This window comes from Morone saxatilis, unplaced genomic scaffold (genome assembly GCF_004916995.1).
Source record: "Morone saxatilis isolate NCDOM2014 unplaced genomic scaffold, NCSU_SB_2.0 Contig1, whole genome shotgun sequence".
In the NCBI taxonomy this organism is placed as follows: Eukaryota; Metazoa; Chordata; class Actinopteri; family Moronidae; genus Morone; species Morone saxatilis.
In genome coordinates, this window is record NW_023339651.1 from 5,158,382 (window position 1) to 5,173,615 (window position 15,234).

Sequence of the window (15,234 nt, forward strand, 5' to 3'; positions counted from 1 at the left end):
GTAGTAGTCATAGAGTAACATGTACTTCACCTCATTGAGGATGCTCTCCAGTGTGGGAGGGGTGTCCACTTGGGGAATGTCAAACTCCTTATCGTCGATCTGAGAACCAGTAGAACAAAGACACAGAGGGTTAGAAAGCAGTGCATTTAACCACGCATCAGCACTATGCAAGTGCTACTGAAGTCTGTAAATGCACCTCTGTCACTTCACCCTCCCCTTCCAAGTGTGAAGGAGAACATGTCTCAGATTTCAATCCATCTTGCTCATTGGATGTAAAAAAGACCTCACACATACGCAGGTTTTTTTAAGTTCTTCTGGCTGATTGCTCGTGGTGGAGCTGGGTGGAGCTATGTTGGGTTCTACATTATGTCAAACTCCATGTACCAAAAAAGAAGGATACAGGCATACATTCGATGGAATATAATACTAATAGGTATGTTCTCATTAGTGTCAGACACAATAACTGATCTGAGTCTGCCCTTTTCATGGATACTTTCTCATCCAACTCAGTGAATTAAGGGTTTATTTAGACACAACCCAATGTTGGTGATTGTTGGAAAGACTAACAAAGACAGTTTTGGTGAGTTTTATTGTATTTCTATCCTGTCTGAAGTGTGTTTTACGATTATCTGCTCAGTAGAATTACTCGTTTAATCATTGGAGCCTTCTGGGCCGTAGTGCTCATTGTTTTGGTCTGAGATGCTGGTGTGCAATAAGAGTGTGAGGAAGATGAAGCACTGTCTGCAGACGCCCTCGCTGACTTGAGTGGAGGTCTGGGGCCATATTCACAAAACATCCAGAAGCTAAATGGAGGTCCCACATTACGGAGGGACAGTCCTAGCGTATTTCTTCTGGATATTCAAAAACAGTATTCCATTCACTGTAACTAACCACGCATGCAATCTGTCCCAGAAAAAGTTTAACGACATTACAGGTGGAGAAAAGATGTTCCGGAATAGTCCTAACTTTATGACTCCTACGTTTTTGACACAGGGAAGTAGCGGCACTTGAACGCACCACGGACGGCAAGTTGCACCATTAAACCTACCTTTACTTTGAGTTTAATTTTCTGAGAAGTACTGGAGTGGAACATAACACTAACTCACTATGTGAGGCACAGCTGGTGCACACATCGCTTGTTTTAATGGATGTTTCGCTCCGTTTCGACATCGTAAACAATAACCCCATCACGTGATAATGTTGAGACTTTAGGACAGTGTAATAGACTGGATAAATGCGTTGATACATTCACAAAACTCAGGCTGAAAACATTAACATTGGTGGTTTCATCGGGAGATAGTGTCTTTAAGGCTGTTCGCTTACTACAATTCAATATGACAGCACTGAAATTTCACAATAAAATTCCCAGCAGTCTTCCTCACATTGGCCAGCTTCAGGAGAATCATTCGTGCGCAGCTGGACCTGATTTAAAGCTGTCATGTGATAATGTGGGGTTCGTTATTAACGACACCGGGTTTTTGCTATGGCTACGGTGGATAGAAGTATGCTTTAAGAGCAGAATTTAGAGCAGTGGCTGGGCTGAGCCACTTCTCATGGTGTATGGACGCCAGGAAAACAACAGTGCTGCGGCAGCACACAGGTCCCTTTCAGTTAAAGTCTTCGGTCGCCATGACAGTAGGATAAGTAGCGAGTGTCTCACCGCGTCCACCTCCATCAGGTTGAGCTGCGAGGAAGCAGAGAGGAGGCTGCGGGCGTCCGGAGACTCCGACATCTCTGGGATAACATGGACAGCAGAGCTAGCCTGCGTCCCTACGCTGTTCCTCCGACAGGAAGTACATTCATTATCTTCCGGTTGGCTTTTTCAAAATATACTTTCTAAACCTACACAACTCACAAAAATACAAATGTAACATGTATAATATTAAAACATAGAATATAATAGTCTAAAAATAAAACTCATGACAGATTTCTAATGCCACCTTTAGATATTTCTATCCAATGCTTTACTTTAAAAAGAATTACATTTAAAAAACTTAGCTGTACACTTTATATATATATATATATATATACATATATATATATATATATATATTGGTCATTGTAATCATTTCCTCTGTACTTTCTGTCCATAATCAAGCCAGAATGCAGTAACTGCATAATTGTTTGACTGGGATTGTAGCTAGTTTAGTCTAAAATGTCAAAAAGGGAGATATATACATATATATTAGTATTATTTTTTACCAAATGTATGTATTGCGTTTTGGCTTTGCATGCTGGACCAATCAGGTTTTAGCTGTAATTCAAACGTGAGCCTATTCAGTTTGTCCTCACCTGTACTCCAGAGAGAAGCGAGTCAGCTCTGTGCTGTTGTGGATCCATTTGAACTCCAGTGGCCAACTTCCTTCAGCCATACAGGTCAGCACCAGCCTGTTGCGTTCCAGATGTAGCTGGCTACGCACAGGCTCTGTTTTGAAGTACGGAGGCACGTCATCTATAAAGAACAAAGAACAGAGTTGAATTTTAGTTTTTTTGTATTTTTTTTTAAACCACGCTAAAGGAAAATACCTCAAACGCATCCGAATAAAGAGCACCCACTCTTAAATCCCACACACATCTGCGAACCCAGAGGCATAAATGTGCACATGAAAACAGACTAAAAGAATTACAGCAAAAAAGTGTGAGCTTTTGGGATAAGAGAGTGAGGCAAATTTATCTCATGTGAACTAATCTTTTATCCTGAAAAGATAGGTATAGATGAGAAGCAATCGAGTTGTCAACCTACTGAAAAGACATTTAAATGTAAAGACTCTAACAGATCAACTGCAGCCGCCTTGCTTACATTTATCTGACTGTAACAGATTGTAGATGGTCAGATGCAAGGATTTCACCTAAGAGAAAGCAAACTCTGCTGTATTTGATTATCACTAGAATGTAAACACCAAGCTGCCACACTCCAGATGGAAAACCCTCTCTAAACGTGTCGCATTTGGAGCTACCTAATCTCATGTTGCTTGTGCTGGGTGATCTTGACTTGCTCTGGGAGTGTCAGAGATGTCTGGCTAACAGGGAAGAGGGAAGCAGAGCCATCAAGTCATGATGGATTGCTCCTGCATCTCCTGCTCTGTGTATTTGTGTGTTGGCAACTCATTGGCACGGCACACCACTTTCCTCCGAGCTAGACAGAGCAGACATGAGAGGAGCGAAGCCGAGGAGGAGGCATGAAATCCTTTCACCATTCGTTCACCTCCCCTCCGTTTTGCTTTGTCTTTTGCTCTTTCTGTGTTTCTTGAGCACGCTCTGTTGAGTGTGAAGGAATGGATTGAGGAAGACTAGCGAGAACCTCTTCACAGGGTGATGCACACCCTGAACGTGGCAACAGAAACACACTGATTTTTATATCTCAATCAAGAAACCTCACACACATACTGTCAAAGTCCCTTGTGGTTCTAATATCTCACCCTTGATAAATGATGCAAAAATGGAGAGCTTACTTGATGATCATTGTAAATATAGAACACATTAATTGGATGGTTGGATAATATAATTATCAAATTGACTGATAATCAGGCATTGAAATTAAACTGTCAAAATGATCTATAGTGCTGATATTTTGTTCTTCAATTTCGGCTCGACAAATCCACTGGAGGTAGACTGATAAGAGGAGGAATGAGGAGGAAAATAGGCAATGAGAGTTAAATAGAGTGAGAGACCAAAGATGATTTACAAGCTTTTCACTTTTACTTACAGATTCAGATTTGTTATTAAGGCCTCTGGAAGTTTACGCTTAATTTGATGAGAAGATTATTTGCACTAGCATGAGGTATAGTATTTTATCATAGAGGTACAGAACATGGTAAAGCATCACTGGTTTGCAGTTCTAAAAAATACTGGTGATCAACTAAAGTCTTGTTTTAAGGCTGTTTTAAGCCTACCGTCATTATACTAGAAACTCCCAATCTAATGCAGTTCAACAGCACCACTAACTACAGCCTCCAAAAATTGAATCAGCACCTCTCTAGGACTGCCACCTAAAAGTTAATGATTTGAGTCATCAGTCGAGAAGACCCCAAGCTGACTCGCATTTGTCAGTCGAATCAATGCACTTTTGTTTTTTCCGAGTCTCAAAATGACCGCAAACCACAAAACTAACTGTGATGGAAGTGGAGAAGAGAGATAAAAATGGAGGGCAGTGTAATGCCGGACAGCTTGCGGCAGGACAGCGTGCTCTGACATTCTCTGCCCAGGTGATTACTGGCACTGAAGCCTGCTAACGGTGGTCTGACCTCCTCTAAAGCCGTCCACTGTGATTGACTCTTCGGCTGACAGCGCTGGCTGCAGCCTAGCAGGAGAGACGCTCTGTGGTACGGTACGATTTTATATCTGAACTATGAGCAGGACGCACACTTTTACTTTCTCTGATTGTGTGGAAATCTGATGTTTTCACATCACAAATGGTAAAGAATGACTTTAAAACATCCAGCAGGTAACACATGAGATATAGGATAGAGGCTGATATAGAAGTTTAGTGTAGCGCAGAACCGAAAAAGAAAAAAGGAACAAATAGTCGAATCTTCATATTGTGCAACAACTTCAAACAAAAACTGAACAACCTTTATTACATGGCTGTTAAAACTGCATTAGTTTTAGGCAGTAGTTCCCTTATAAATTGAGAACCGATTGTATAAAGAAGTCATGAAAGATGCAGATGACTAATTGTCCTATTACAAGATAGTGCACTGCATGTTAAAAATATGTATTCTCTGTTATGCTGAGGAATCCTATAAACACTTCTGAAACTAATAAGTAGAAATTATTTTGCCGTTGCAAAACAGAAATCCATGAGTGTAAAACATAATACACACAAAGGTACATGATGAGGAAAAAGAGAAATTACAAGCATATAAACAGTAGTTGTTTGCAGTTCAAAAGTGCATGACATATCTCAATAAGTCAGTGATGAATATTCATAAATACCAGCATCTTCTTAATGCATATTTATAAACAGTACTTTGGTTGAACTTCTGACTTTTGAGCTCCTGAGCGCAGCACCAGCCTGTACACCGGCCATCATGAATAAATATTTATAACAAATACAAGAAGACAGAGGAGACTTAATAAAGCACCACGCAGTATTGATCTGTCAGATTCAACTCACATCGCTACCTAGCATTTTCAAGTTCGATATTGTGCCCTGTGCCATCCTGACTGCGCTGTGATCTGTTAAAAAATCAGATTCTTTAAGCTAGTCAAACATGAAGAAAGCTTCCACACAGCAGAAGCATAAAAAACAGAGCAAAAGACAGACACGGCTAATCAGAAAGTCACACTGTGAAGTGAAGTCTGTCAGAAATGAGGAAAAAGGAAAACTTAGGTTAAGTGATATAAGAAAAGAACATGTTAAAATGATATATAAGAGAGCAGCATGGCAGACAGAGGGCTTAACAGATGCAAAACACAGATAAAATGTAAAATAGACTCTGAGGTGCCTTTAGAGTTGGAGTGCCTGGGCATTTCCCAAAGCATTGTAGGTTAATTCAGTGCCTGGAACAGAGGAAGATAGGCTTCAAAAATGAGGGAGATTGAGATGTGCACTAGTGATTGGAGATGGCCGAGACTAATTGTTCCCTGGCGATGTGTGCTTTGCTTTTATCTAAGATGGGGAGATAAAAGAAAAAAAGGGGGGCAAAAGAGAGAGGGAGACAGGGAAAGAGACAGACAGCAGTGAGAGGGAGTGAAGGCTATGCAAACAAAACGCAAGCAAGCATACCATATCACCCATACACAGATACTCATTTACCCACAGGAAGGTGTGAGGCCAAAGAAAACATTGATCACTGATGAGTATCTTCAGTAGTCCCTCTCATTAGAAAGTCAATGAGAGCTCATCAGTGATACTGTATCTAACTGTGGAATCAGCACACACAGCAGGAGAAAAACACTCCAGGGACATGTCCTAAAAGTAGGAAAATAGAGAAAAACTGCTTTCAAAAATACTACTAATACTATTATTACAAATAATAAATAAGATTGTTATGGCAACATATTAAAAAAAACTACAAAATATCTTCTTTTTTTATTTATCAAATTATAGAATGCATTTTTATTTCAGAGTTAGGGTAGAAACTATGCAAAACAATGCATATTTCCTTCTTTGCGCCTTAATACCATGACTCATATCACGTTTAATTTCTCATCTCGCTGATTTGAATCGTCACATATTTGTTTAGCGATGTAACTGTCTGGTGATATATCTTTCCTTTCCTACCAGAAACCCCACCCCAATATAGTAATAATCTCCTTTTGATACCCTCAAATATTTCTTAAACTTGACAGAACTTTAGCCACATAACTGTAACAACAATGAAATTATATGTCCTAAAGATGGAATACTGTAATAACATAACTGTGACAAGAATGAAACGATCTTTTCTGAACATTAAGTAATTTTATCTCAGAGGAAATTATTATTATGCGTCACGAAACCAGAAGGAGTATAAATGTGGGAAGCTGACACTTTTCTGAGGCTTGAGGGTATCAAAAGGAGATTATGGCTATATACTGACGAAATTGAGAATCAAATCACCTGTGAGGAGACAAAGCAGCCATTGGAGATTTGACTATCACATAACCAACACTGTGAGTTTGCAGCACATTCTGTAAAGCACAAACAACCATTGATAAATGAGGCTTAGGTAACACACTGTATTATCTGTCAGCCATGACATTAATGGCACGCCCACAATGACCGATGAGTACGCACTTCCAACCAATATGAAGACCAAAGCCGACCCAACTCGAGCTTCCACTATGCAACTGCGTGCTTCCCGTGCAATACAAAGCAATTATTGTGTGATAGAGACCCCTCATTTGCATATAGCACAGCTCATGCCAGAAGATGCTCCCTGGGGCCACAACCAGGGACGACTCAAAGCTGAGGCATGTGAGTATGTGTGTGCGTGTGCATGTCCGCACGCAGGTTAGTGCGTCAGACGGATGCTCACAACCCAGGTTACAGCACACAGTCAATTAAATCAGCTCTCTCATTAATGAGAACAGTGCCAGGTACAAATGTCTGCCCTGGGGTGAGAATTCATAATTGAGAAGAACTTGGAGAATTCATTTCTAAAATAACAAAAGCTATTGTCGAGGACATTTCTCCTATTTCCCCCAAAATACTCAGCTTAAAAAGGTCAAAACAAACCTTTCAATTTTCCTAAACTCAATCAGTCTTTAGGCTCTAATGTCACACATAAAATAATTGAAATCATTTAAAAAATAAGGGCACACAAAACTAGTCTGGAAAATATTTCATAGAAAATAATCAAGCTGACGCATTAAGAAATACTTGAAATTCAATCATTTATCTACTGCACTTGAACCATGAAATCTTTGTTCACATTTGTTCACTGTCACTTTCTGACTTCAGGGAAATCCTTTCAGATGACTGATTTATGTTGCTTTTGCATGATAATGGACTTATGACCTCAGACAAAGGTTGTTTTATCCTGTACTCAAGATAGTCTCGTGTTGAAATAATTTCGGCCATTGTCAAGGAAACGTCCTCTTGAAGACACATGTTACTCATATGAGCTCTTCCCAATATGTCAGAGGGCTCGCCAGCCTTGCAGATGACAGTTTTCTCAGCTTTAGTGAGCCTAATGCAAACCACATGGCTGAGTTTTCACAGATAAGTCAGGCAGTCGATGCACACACAGGCTACTTTCCAGTTCCCAGAAGGCTGTGGTGCTGCGGTGGCAGCCATGAGTAGCAACCTCCCTCCTAGCACAATCCTCAGGGGCCTGGTGCTCCCGGACACAACATACATATTTCAGCTGCAGCCTGGGGGCCCCACACATACAGACAAAAACACACACACACACACACACACCTGTGCTTATACTTTGTACTCTTGCATATCAAAAACATATTCACTGGTGCTGATAGACCTAGTCAACTATATCAATCACAACTGTGTGTCTGGATATGAATGTATGTGGATGCCTGTTTGGTCATACATGTGATTTGTTTATGTCTACTTAATTTGTTTGTGTGTGTGTGTGTGTATGTGTATGTCATTTTTTGATGGCAGGTGTCTGGATGTGTGTATTTGTGATGCTGATGAGGATGGAAGTTTGCTGGTGGTCTAACTGAGCTGCTAATGGCCCCGCTGGGTGTGAAAATCTGTTCTACTGTCTGTCTTTATTTAGCACACTGGTCTGGCCCTCTTGCTGAGTATGTGTGTGTGTATGCAGGACGGGAAATGGAGGAGCTCCAAAATGTGCCAGTGTATGTATGTCAGCACAGAACTGTACAGTTTGTGTGTGTATCTATTGTGTGTGTGAGAGTGGTTTGGCAGACGCAAGTGTGTGTGTGTGTGTGTGTGTGTGTTCGGACTGATATTTTACTCATCCCTAAGAGACACTCAAACCAAGGCCAGCTGCTGATTTCCACCAGCCTGTGTCCATACACAGCACACACATATATGGCACATGGATTATACAGACGTAATCATTTGTTCACTATTCTGTTCACACTATGCATCACACAGGCACACATACACATACATGACTGTGCGCAAACACACACGTTGGCCCAGAACACAGCTTTTGGCATGTCTCCAGCGTATTACTGTCGGCCTTTTTTGTTCCATTCATGGCTCAGTGACGCCTCCTCCTTCTCCTCACCCGCAGCACTGCATTTCCCATGAGACCGTGCTGCCAGGAACTAATCTCTACTCCACTTGCTGGTCTTCCAATGCTGCAGGTCCAAAGACCCCTGCACTGTCTAGACTGAGCCTCAGTGGGCAAAGAGAAGATGACCTGGCCAAGGTCACATCATTAGTGTTTATTATTTATTTATTGGCATTCTTATTTATTCATTTTCTGGAACAGGAATTGATCTGGTCAGACTTTAGCTTGTAATTCATGCCACATCCACAACCAGCATACACATTAGATTTGATGTTGCTATTGTGTTGATACTTTCATTCTACTCACTATAGGATACTGGTTTCCAGTCTGATATTTATACTTTACTTAAATAATGACCACTTACAGTTACTTATAACCAGCTGTTAATGTAATACATCTGCCTATACATCCGGAAGTTCATTACTTTTCTGAAAGCACCCAATGACCACTTAGAGTAACTGTAATCACATTATAATGGATTATAATGCATTATAACAGTGATTATAATGTCTTGGATATCGAATTCAGTACATTTACTTAAGTACTGTACTTAAGTACAATTTTGAGGTAGTTATACTTCTATTCCACTACATTTCAGAGTGAAATATTGCACTTTTTACTCCACTACATTTAGCAGTACAAGTCTGAAAACTGATATCAATCATATCTCTGTCCTCTCCTCTATTCTTGTCTCCTCCAGTGTAGGGATAAGACAGCAGTGTCTGGCCACAATCAATCGGAGTAGCTCAAACATTAAAAGCGTCTACCTATTTAAACAGCCTGAGCAAAGAGGGGCGGCAGTCGTAAATCTATGAGCTAACCTTTAGCCACGACAGGCTAAGCTCTCAGCTTGCATGCTTACCTTTATCACTTACCCCACAGCAATTCTTTCCCCACCTCCAATAATGACTTGCAAAGCTAGACTAAGCAGCTAATGCTGTGAAACAGAGCTACACAAAGAAAAAAAGGCTTAATACACAAGTGTGGGAAAGATTATATCTTATAAAAATAAAAAGAAATTATGATTTAATTTATGACAATGCATGCTTCTCCATTTCTGTTACCTTTGTGTAATTGCCTTTTTCTTCCACATGCAAATTTGTATATGTGTGTGTGTGTCTGTGTGTGTGTATGTGTGTGCTTTCTCAGGAGCAAGATAGTTTAATTTCCCACAAGATCCAGAAAGAAAAATCTCCTTAGTGCTGGAGTGTGGTGCACAGTACACTGAGCATATTATGCCATTATGTTTATGGAGGCAAATCAATTCCTGTATTATGGGACACAATAAAGCTAAGAAACATCTCATGTGTCAGGATCATATGGCTAAAAATCCTGCATAAAGAATTCCTGCAGATAACCTTCACTATGCTCCACTGAGGTACACCAGAACAAGTAGGACTGGGTTTGCATTGGTAGCTCACCTTGTAGAACGCATATACCTATCAAGGCTGGGTCCTTACTGCAGCGACCCGGGTGAGAGTCTGGCCTGGGCCCTTTGCTGCATATCATCCCCTCTCTCCCCCCTGCCTTTCTTGCTTCGCTCTACTTTCACCATCCAAAATTAAAGCGCCCCCCCCCCCAAAAAAAAAACAAAAGGATTCAGCCTACATTTGTCATCCAAAATTAAATGCATAATAAGATTGTGTAGGTAAGGTGAAGGATTTTAAAATGGTAAAATCATTTGAGGAATGTATGGGCTCACTATATGATGTCATAAAAGACTCAGATACTACTAGCACACTGAGGATGTGTGTGAGGAAGTGCAGTCGGAGGAAATAAATGAGCAAACATACAGTCGACGCGCACACACAACTATACAAGACAGCGCACACCAGTGACCTGGCTAACCCGCAGCTTAGGGATGGGGTGTGTCTGCAGTCCACCGCTGGTCTGCTGAAAAATTAATGCCGTGGAACAATGTTCTTCAGTGCTCAATAATGTATGGGCAGGTTACAGCAGGGGAATCATAGACAGAGGAAGAGAAAAGAGTCTACTTTTCCAATCCTTCTCTTTATCTGGACTATACCGGGTGGAAAGTAAACCACGCGCCATGCACGCAAGCCCAAACACAGGCAGACACACACATACCCACACACACAAAGGTGTTACAAATAAGGTCTTTGCCAAACCGTCATGTGAACTTCATAACTGTACAGTGTTTATCTTGCCAAGTTTAGAGTCCTATGTGAGAATGAACTGAAGAGAATGTTGCTCTTGTGACGATGACAAGTCTGACACAAAATAACACGTTTATCACTCTTCTTGGCCACCATTCATTATATTTCAGTCAGCCAAATCACGTGGGGTGGCTTTATCATTATTTGAACACAATATCATGAGTGAATATTCACAAATGCAATACTCTCACTGATATTTGGAGAGATGCCAAATAGCAATTCCCTCAGGCTGGTGACTCAATCAGAGCCTATAGGTGGATGCAGCAGCGTTGCAGCAGAAGCACTTGCAAACAACAGCGGGCAGAGTGGGAACTGCCTTGTTGCAGAGGGTTTGTTTGATTTACTCTGCAGAGACAACTCAAACTGTCTGCATGATAGGGCTCACAGGCTTTCCACATAAAAGTTTCCAATCCATAAAGCTGAAAGTAAGGTATTAAGATTGGCACTACATATTTAATAATACAGTTTGGTAAACAACTACGACAGTGTCTGCTCTGTGCAAAACAGACATCACAGAATTCTGGGAAGGAGAAAAAAGTCCGAACACAAACCAACTACGAAGACAAAGTGCTCATGACAGCACCTGTGTTACTCATAGTACTCAAAGGACGTGCCGGTCTTTCTCTCAGTGAAAGTTTTCCGGATTGCAAGGTCTCCATTAGTTTATCAGTTCACTTCATTCAAGGAGTTTGCTCAGTTGTCATGGAGACAGTTCAGTTGTCAGTTGTCGCTGTTCCTTGTGTTGAGCTTTTTCTTGTCAAACCTCTGTTCCCAAGGTCACGCATGAACTTTCACTCAAAAAAGTGCGATCTAATCCGCCGTAATCTTTGTCAACACTCAACAACCCAAATTTTAACGAAAAGTGACACCAGCAATTGATATGGTCAAAAAAGTTACATATTCTGCCTTTTAAAACCGCAAAAAGATGAACGTGGGCAAATTGTGCTGGATAATATGAATTTATTTGAAAGAATACTTGCTTTAAAGGAGAAATTTTGGGGATAATTGTCTAAATTGCCACTTAGCGAAGATGATTAGTGCAGGTCCGAGCTGAGTTTGAAGGAGAGGCCATTATCCAGCGTCTCTCCCAATTCAACACTTGTTCACTGTGGAGCACGGCAGGAAACAATTCCACTTCATGGCCTTGTTAGAAGGCTTTTAATGTACTAGAATGGGATTTTTAGTCAGTCTTTGTTATTGCCATTTAGCAGCTGTTTGTTGGATATAAGGGGAATATAGATGCCTCAATAAATGTAATTTTAACATTGATTCCTTTCTGATGGGTTTTTTTGTCTCTTCACCCAAACTGGCATCTATGGTGTTTTATTTTTGTCCGTCTCTTATAACAATGGCACATAATTCACCCTGGATGGTGAATGACATGCATTAATGCATTTTATCGTTTATTTAACTGGGACAGCGCACAAAACATTTATCATTCCAGATATAGCTAAAAGCTCATTTCCATGTAGTCCCCGATGGGAGGCCACCGGTGATGCACAGGTTGACAAAATAAACGATAACAGTCAGACGTGTTAATGTGTGTATGTTTGCTGATTGTCTGTGTGTGCATGCGTGTCCATGTGTTTGTGTATCTGCGTATGTATAGTATGCATAAGAAGGAGTCCATCAGTCTCTGTATCTTTGTATGCATACTTTAATGCAAACAGCAGGTGCGCACTCACAAGTAAATGTCTTTTCTACACACACAGACAGACACAGTGTTCCGCTGGGATCTTGACAAAGTCTCCACACAAACAGAGCTGCATGCGCACACACGTCGCCCACCTCATCCGTCTCATCCCTGTCTCTGTTGGCGGCTTTCTGCTCATCCTCTGACGCTCACACTGCGACAAAGGCATATACATATAAACAAGGAGACCCCCCTCTGTCCCCTTGCGACACACGTAAACACACACACACACACACGCTGTATGCCTATGCTCCAGCTCCCTGGGATAAATGTGATCATTGCTCTGTCCCCTTTGTACTCACCTAATGAAGGGCATGTCTTAATAAAGCCAAGAGAATGGATGGGGCCAGTTTCACTGCTCAGCAAGCCAATTAGCTCCTTCTTACCTTCTGCCATACATTTTTCTTTGACCTCCTGCAGTATTCCCTCACAGTAATCGTGCAGGGTTTACACCCTTGCTTCCCTTTCCCCTCTGATTGCTTCCACTGAGTACCTATTTGTAAGTATTTGTAAATCCAAAATGGAGCAGGAGAAAGGAGCAGAGTGCAGTAGTTAAGTAGACTAAATGTTGTGTTATGTCAAGCCATATTTCACTTTTTGTATTTTCCTCCATTATATTTCTTGCTAAAAAAGCTGTTTATTCTTTACTTACTAGTATTGAGGTCATAACATCTGGTCAAGGGTATGTGTTAAAATATTGGCGCAAAAGCTCTGCTGTAGTCTTTCATGGTACTGCAGGGGTCAATGTTTGTTCCTTTTGTGTTTGGTTCTTTGTACTATAAGGTATATGAGAGTAGAGAATAAAAGACCAATGTGGCTATTCAGATGAACCATAATCTTTCATTAATGAGTTAATTAATTCATTTAGGTATTGTGCCAGTATACCCAGGTCAAGAATGAGAGAACGTGGATAAAGCATAAAAGACGAGGATGAAAAGAAAAACAGTGGGTTGGAGGAGCAGAACAATGATAAGGCTGGAGGTACAAAAACATTCTCTAAAAGCTAAGCTGTATAATAAAGTCCAAGGATTAGGTTATGGGGGAAAACAACAGTTTTATTTACATCACTGCACACAGAAACTCTTAAGCCAGAAGCCTTATTGGATGGGTATTAGGACTGGATATTTTGTTGCAAAGGGGCTCACAGGCAGTGGGCAGTGAACACGGTTGCTATATACTGTGCCACATGCCAGTTTACTGTCATATTATGCCCTATACAATCTGCCATGGCACGCCAAAGTAGCAAACAATAAGAAGCGCCAAACTCTTGCTCGCAGCATTCACAATCTTTGTTATTTTAACACAATATTTTCATAAAGATGAGAGAGATGGAGAGAGAAGACAGAGGACAGGGAGGAGGCAAGCAGAGCAGCGCACTACAATGGAAGACAATGAAAGGTTTCTTTTTTATTGTGAGCATGTGTGTGTCTAATGTCTTAGAGAATAATCACTGGCTTTCTGACTTCTAAGCACAAAACTCACTATTTTTCAATATCAAAAATTGCAATTGGATTTAGTGGTTTGACACTGCGTCCCAAATCCTCCCAGAGTCACCCAAAGCATTAAGGTTCTCTTTGACATTTTAATAATAATAATAATAATAATAATAATAATAACATTTTTTGACATTGGCTGATTTTGATGGTTAAAAATGCTGGCTTTATGTGAGTGGAAGGTAAAACAAAGAACTTTGCCTACCTAAGCCTACCGTATGCAAATTTAGCTCAACATGCTAAAACATAGGGTGACAGTTACACAAGTGGAATACAGTCATAAAGCCAGTGAACAGACTCAGTAAATACATAGCTAAAATTAGCAACCAATAGCCACAGTATTGGTCATACCAGACAAAGTAAGACTATAGCACTAAAACCCCTTAGTGTATTCAACTGAGCAACAATTGACTGCTTAGGGATTCAACGACGGAATATTATGAAGGCGTGGACGTGACAGTTCACAGGTTTTCGTGAAGAGGAATACTTTAATGTTGGAGATCTTCCTGAGGTGAATTAAGCAGTACAGAACTGTTTTGAAGTGCTTATCCAGACTGAGGCTGCTATCAAAAAAACACCAACATAATATTCCAGTAACAAATTGGGATAAATGCTAGTCGAAGCGATCTTGTATGTTTATATGGATAGTGCTTTTAAAAATGACTGTAGGAAGTTTTGAGAGATCAGGTTTTGAATGTTCTGGAGACAAGAGTAGACTGGTGTGAAATAATAAAGACAACATATGATATATTGCATCCAAAGTTGGTCATCTGATACTGATACGGATACTGATTGATACTTTCAGGTTTAACCTGACCTGAACTTTCGAAAAACACAGTCTTTCATAGAAGTCAGGAGTTCATCGACAGCAACTTTACTGCACAGCTCAGCCAGAAACAGTTTTGAATAGTATAGTATAAAAATGTGTATTATTGGGATTCAGTGTTGTTTTGAGCTGGAACATTTTTTCCTCAACGCAGAAGCAGTAGGACACAAAAAAAACCACAAAACAAAACAAAAGAAAACTTTTGAAAACCTAAAGAGAGATGTGTCTAAAGGCCAGCTGGAAAGTTTAATCTTGTTGTTTTGTAGAGTCTGTCAAAACAGGAGCAGAAATTGGATTGAAAGAGAAGTTTTACCAAAACTGAATTTCTGTTGGTATGATCACATGAATAAGAAAGTGAATAAGCATATGTCCCAAAAAATCTGACTATTTCTTT

The 15,234-nt window shown here is 40.4% G+C and overlaps 1 protein-coding gene across 2 annotated transcripts in view; it reads right to left on the reverse strand.

Moving 5' to 3' along the window:
- sdk2b (sidekick cell adhesion molecule 2b) overlaps nt 1-15,234 on the reverse strand; it is a 241,703-nt gene that overhangs the window by 72,902 nt on the left and 153,567 nt on the right. The window contains exon 2 of one of the 2 annotated variants that reach the window (XM_035672191.1): nt 2,293-2,452. In XM_035672191.1, the coding sequence (XP_035528084.1) occupies nt 2,293-2,452 (160 nt within the window). Of the gene's footprint in view, nt 1-2,292; nt 2,453-15,234 lie in introns of those variants that run through there. The other variant, XM_035672198.1, reaches the window with a different exon arrangement.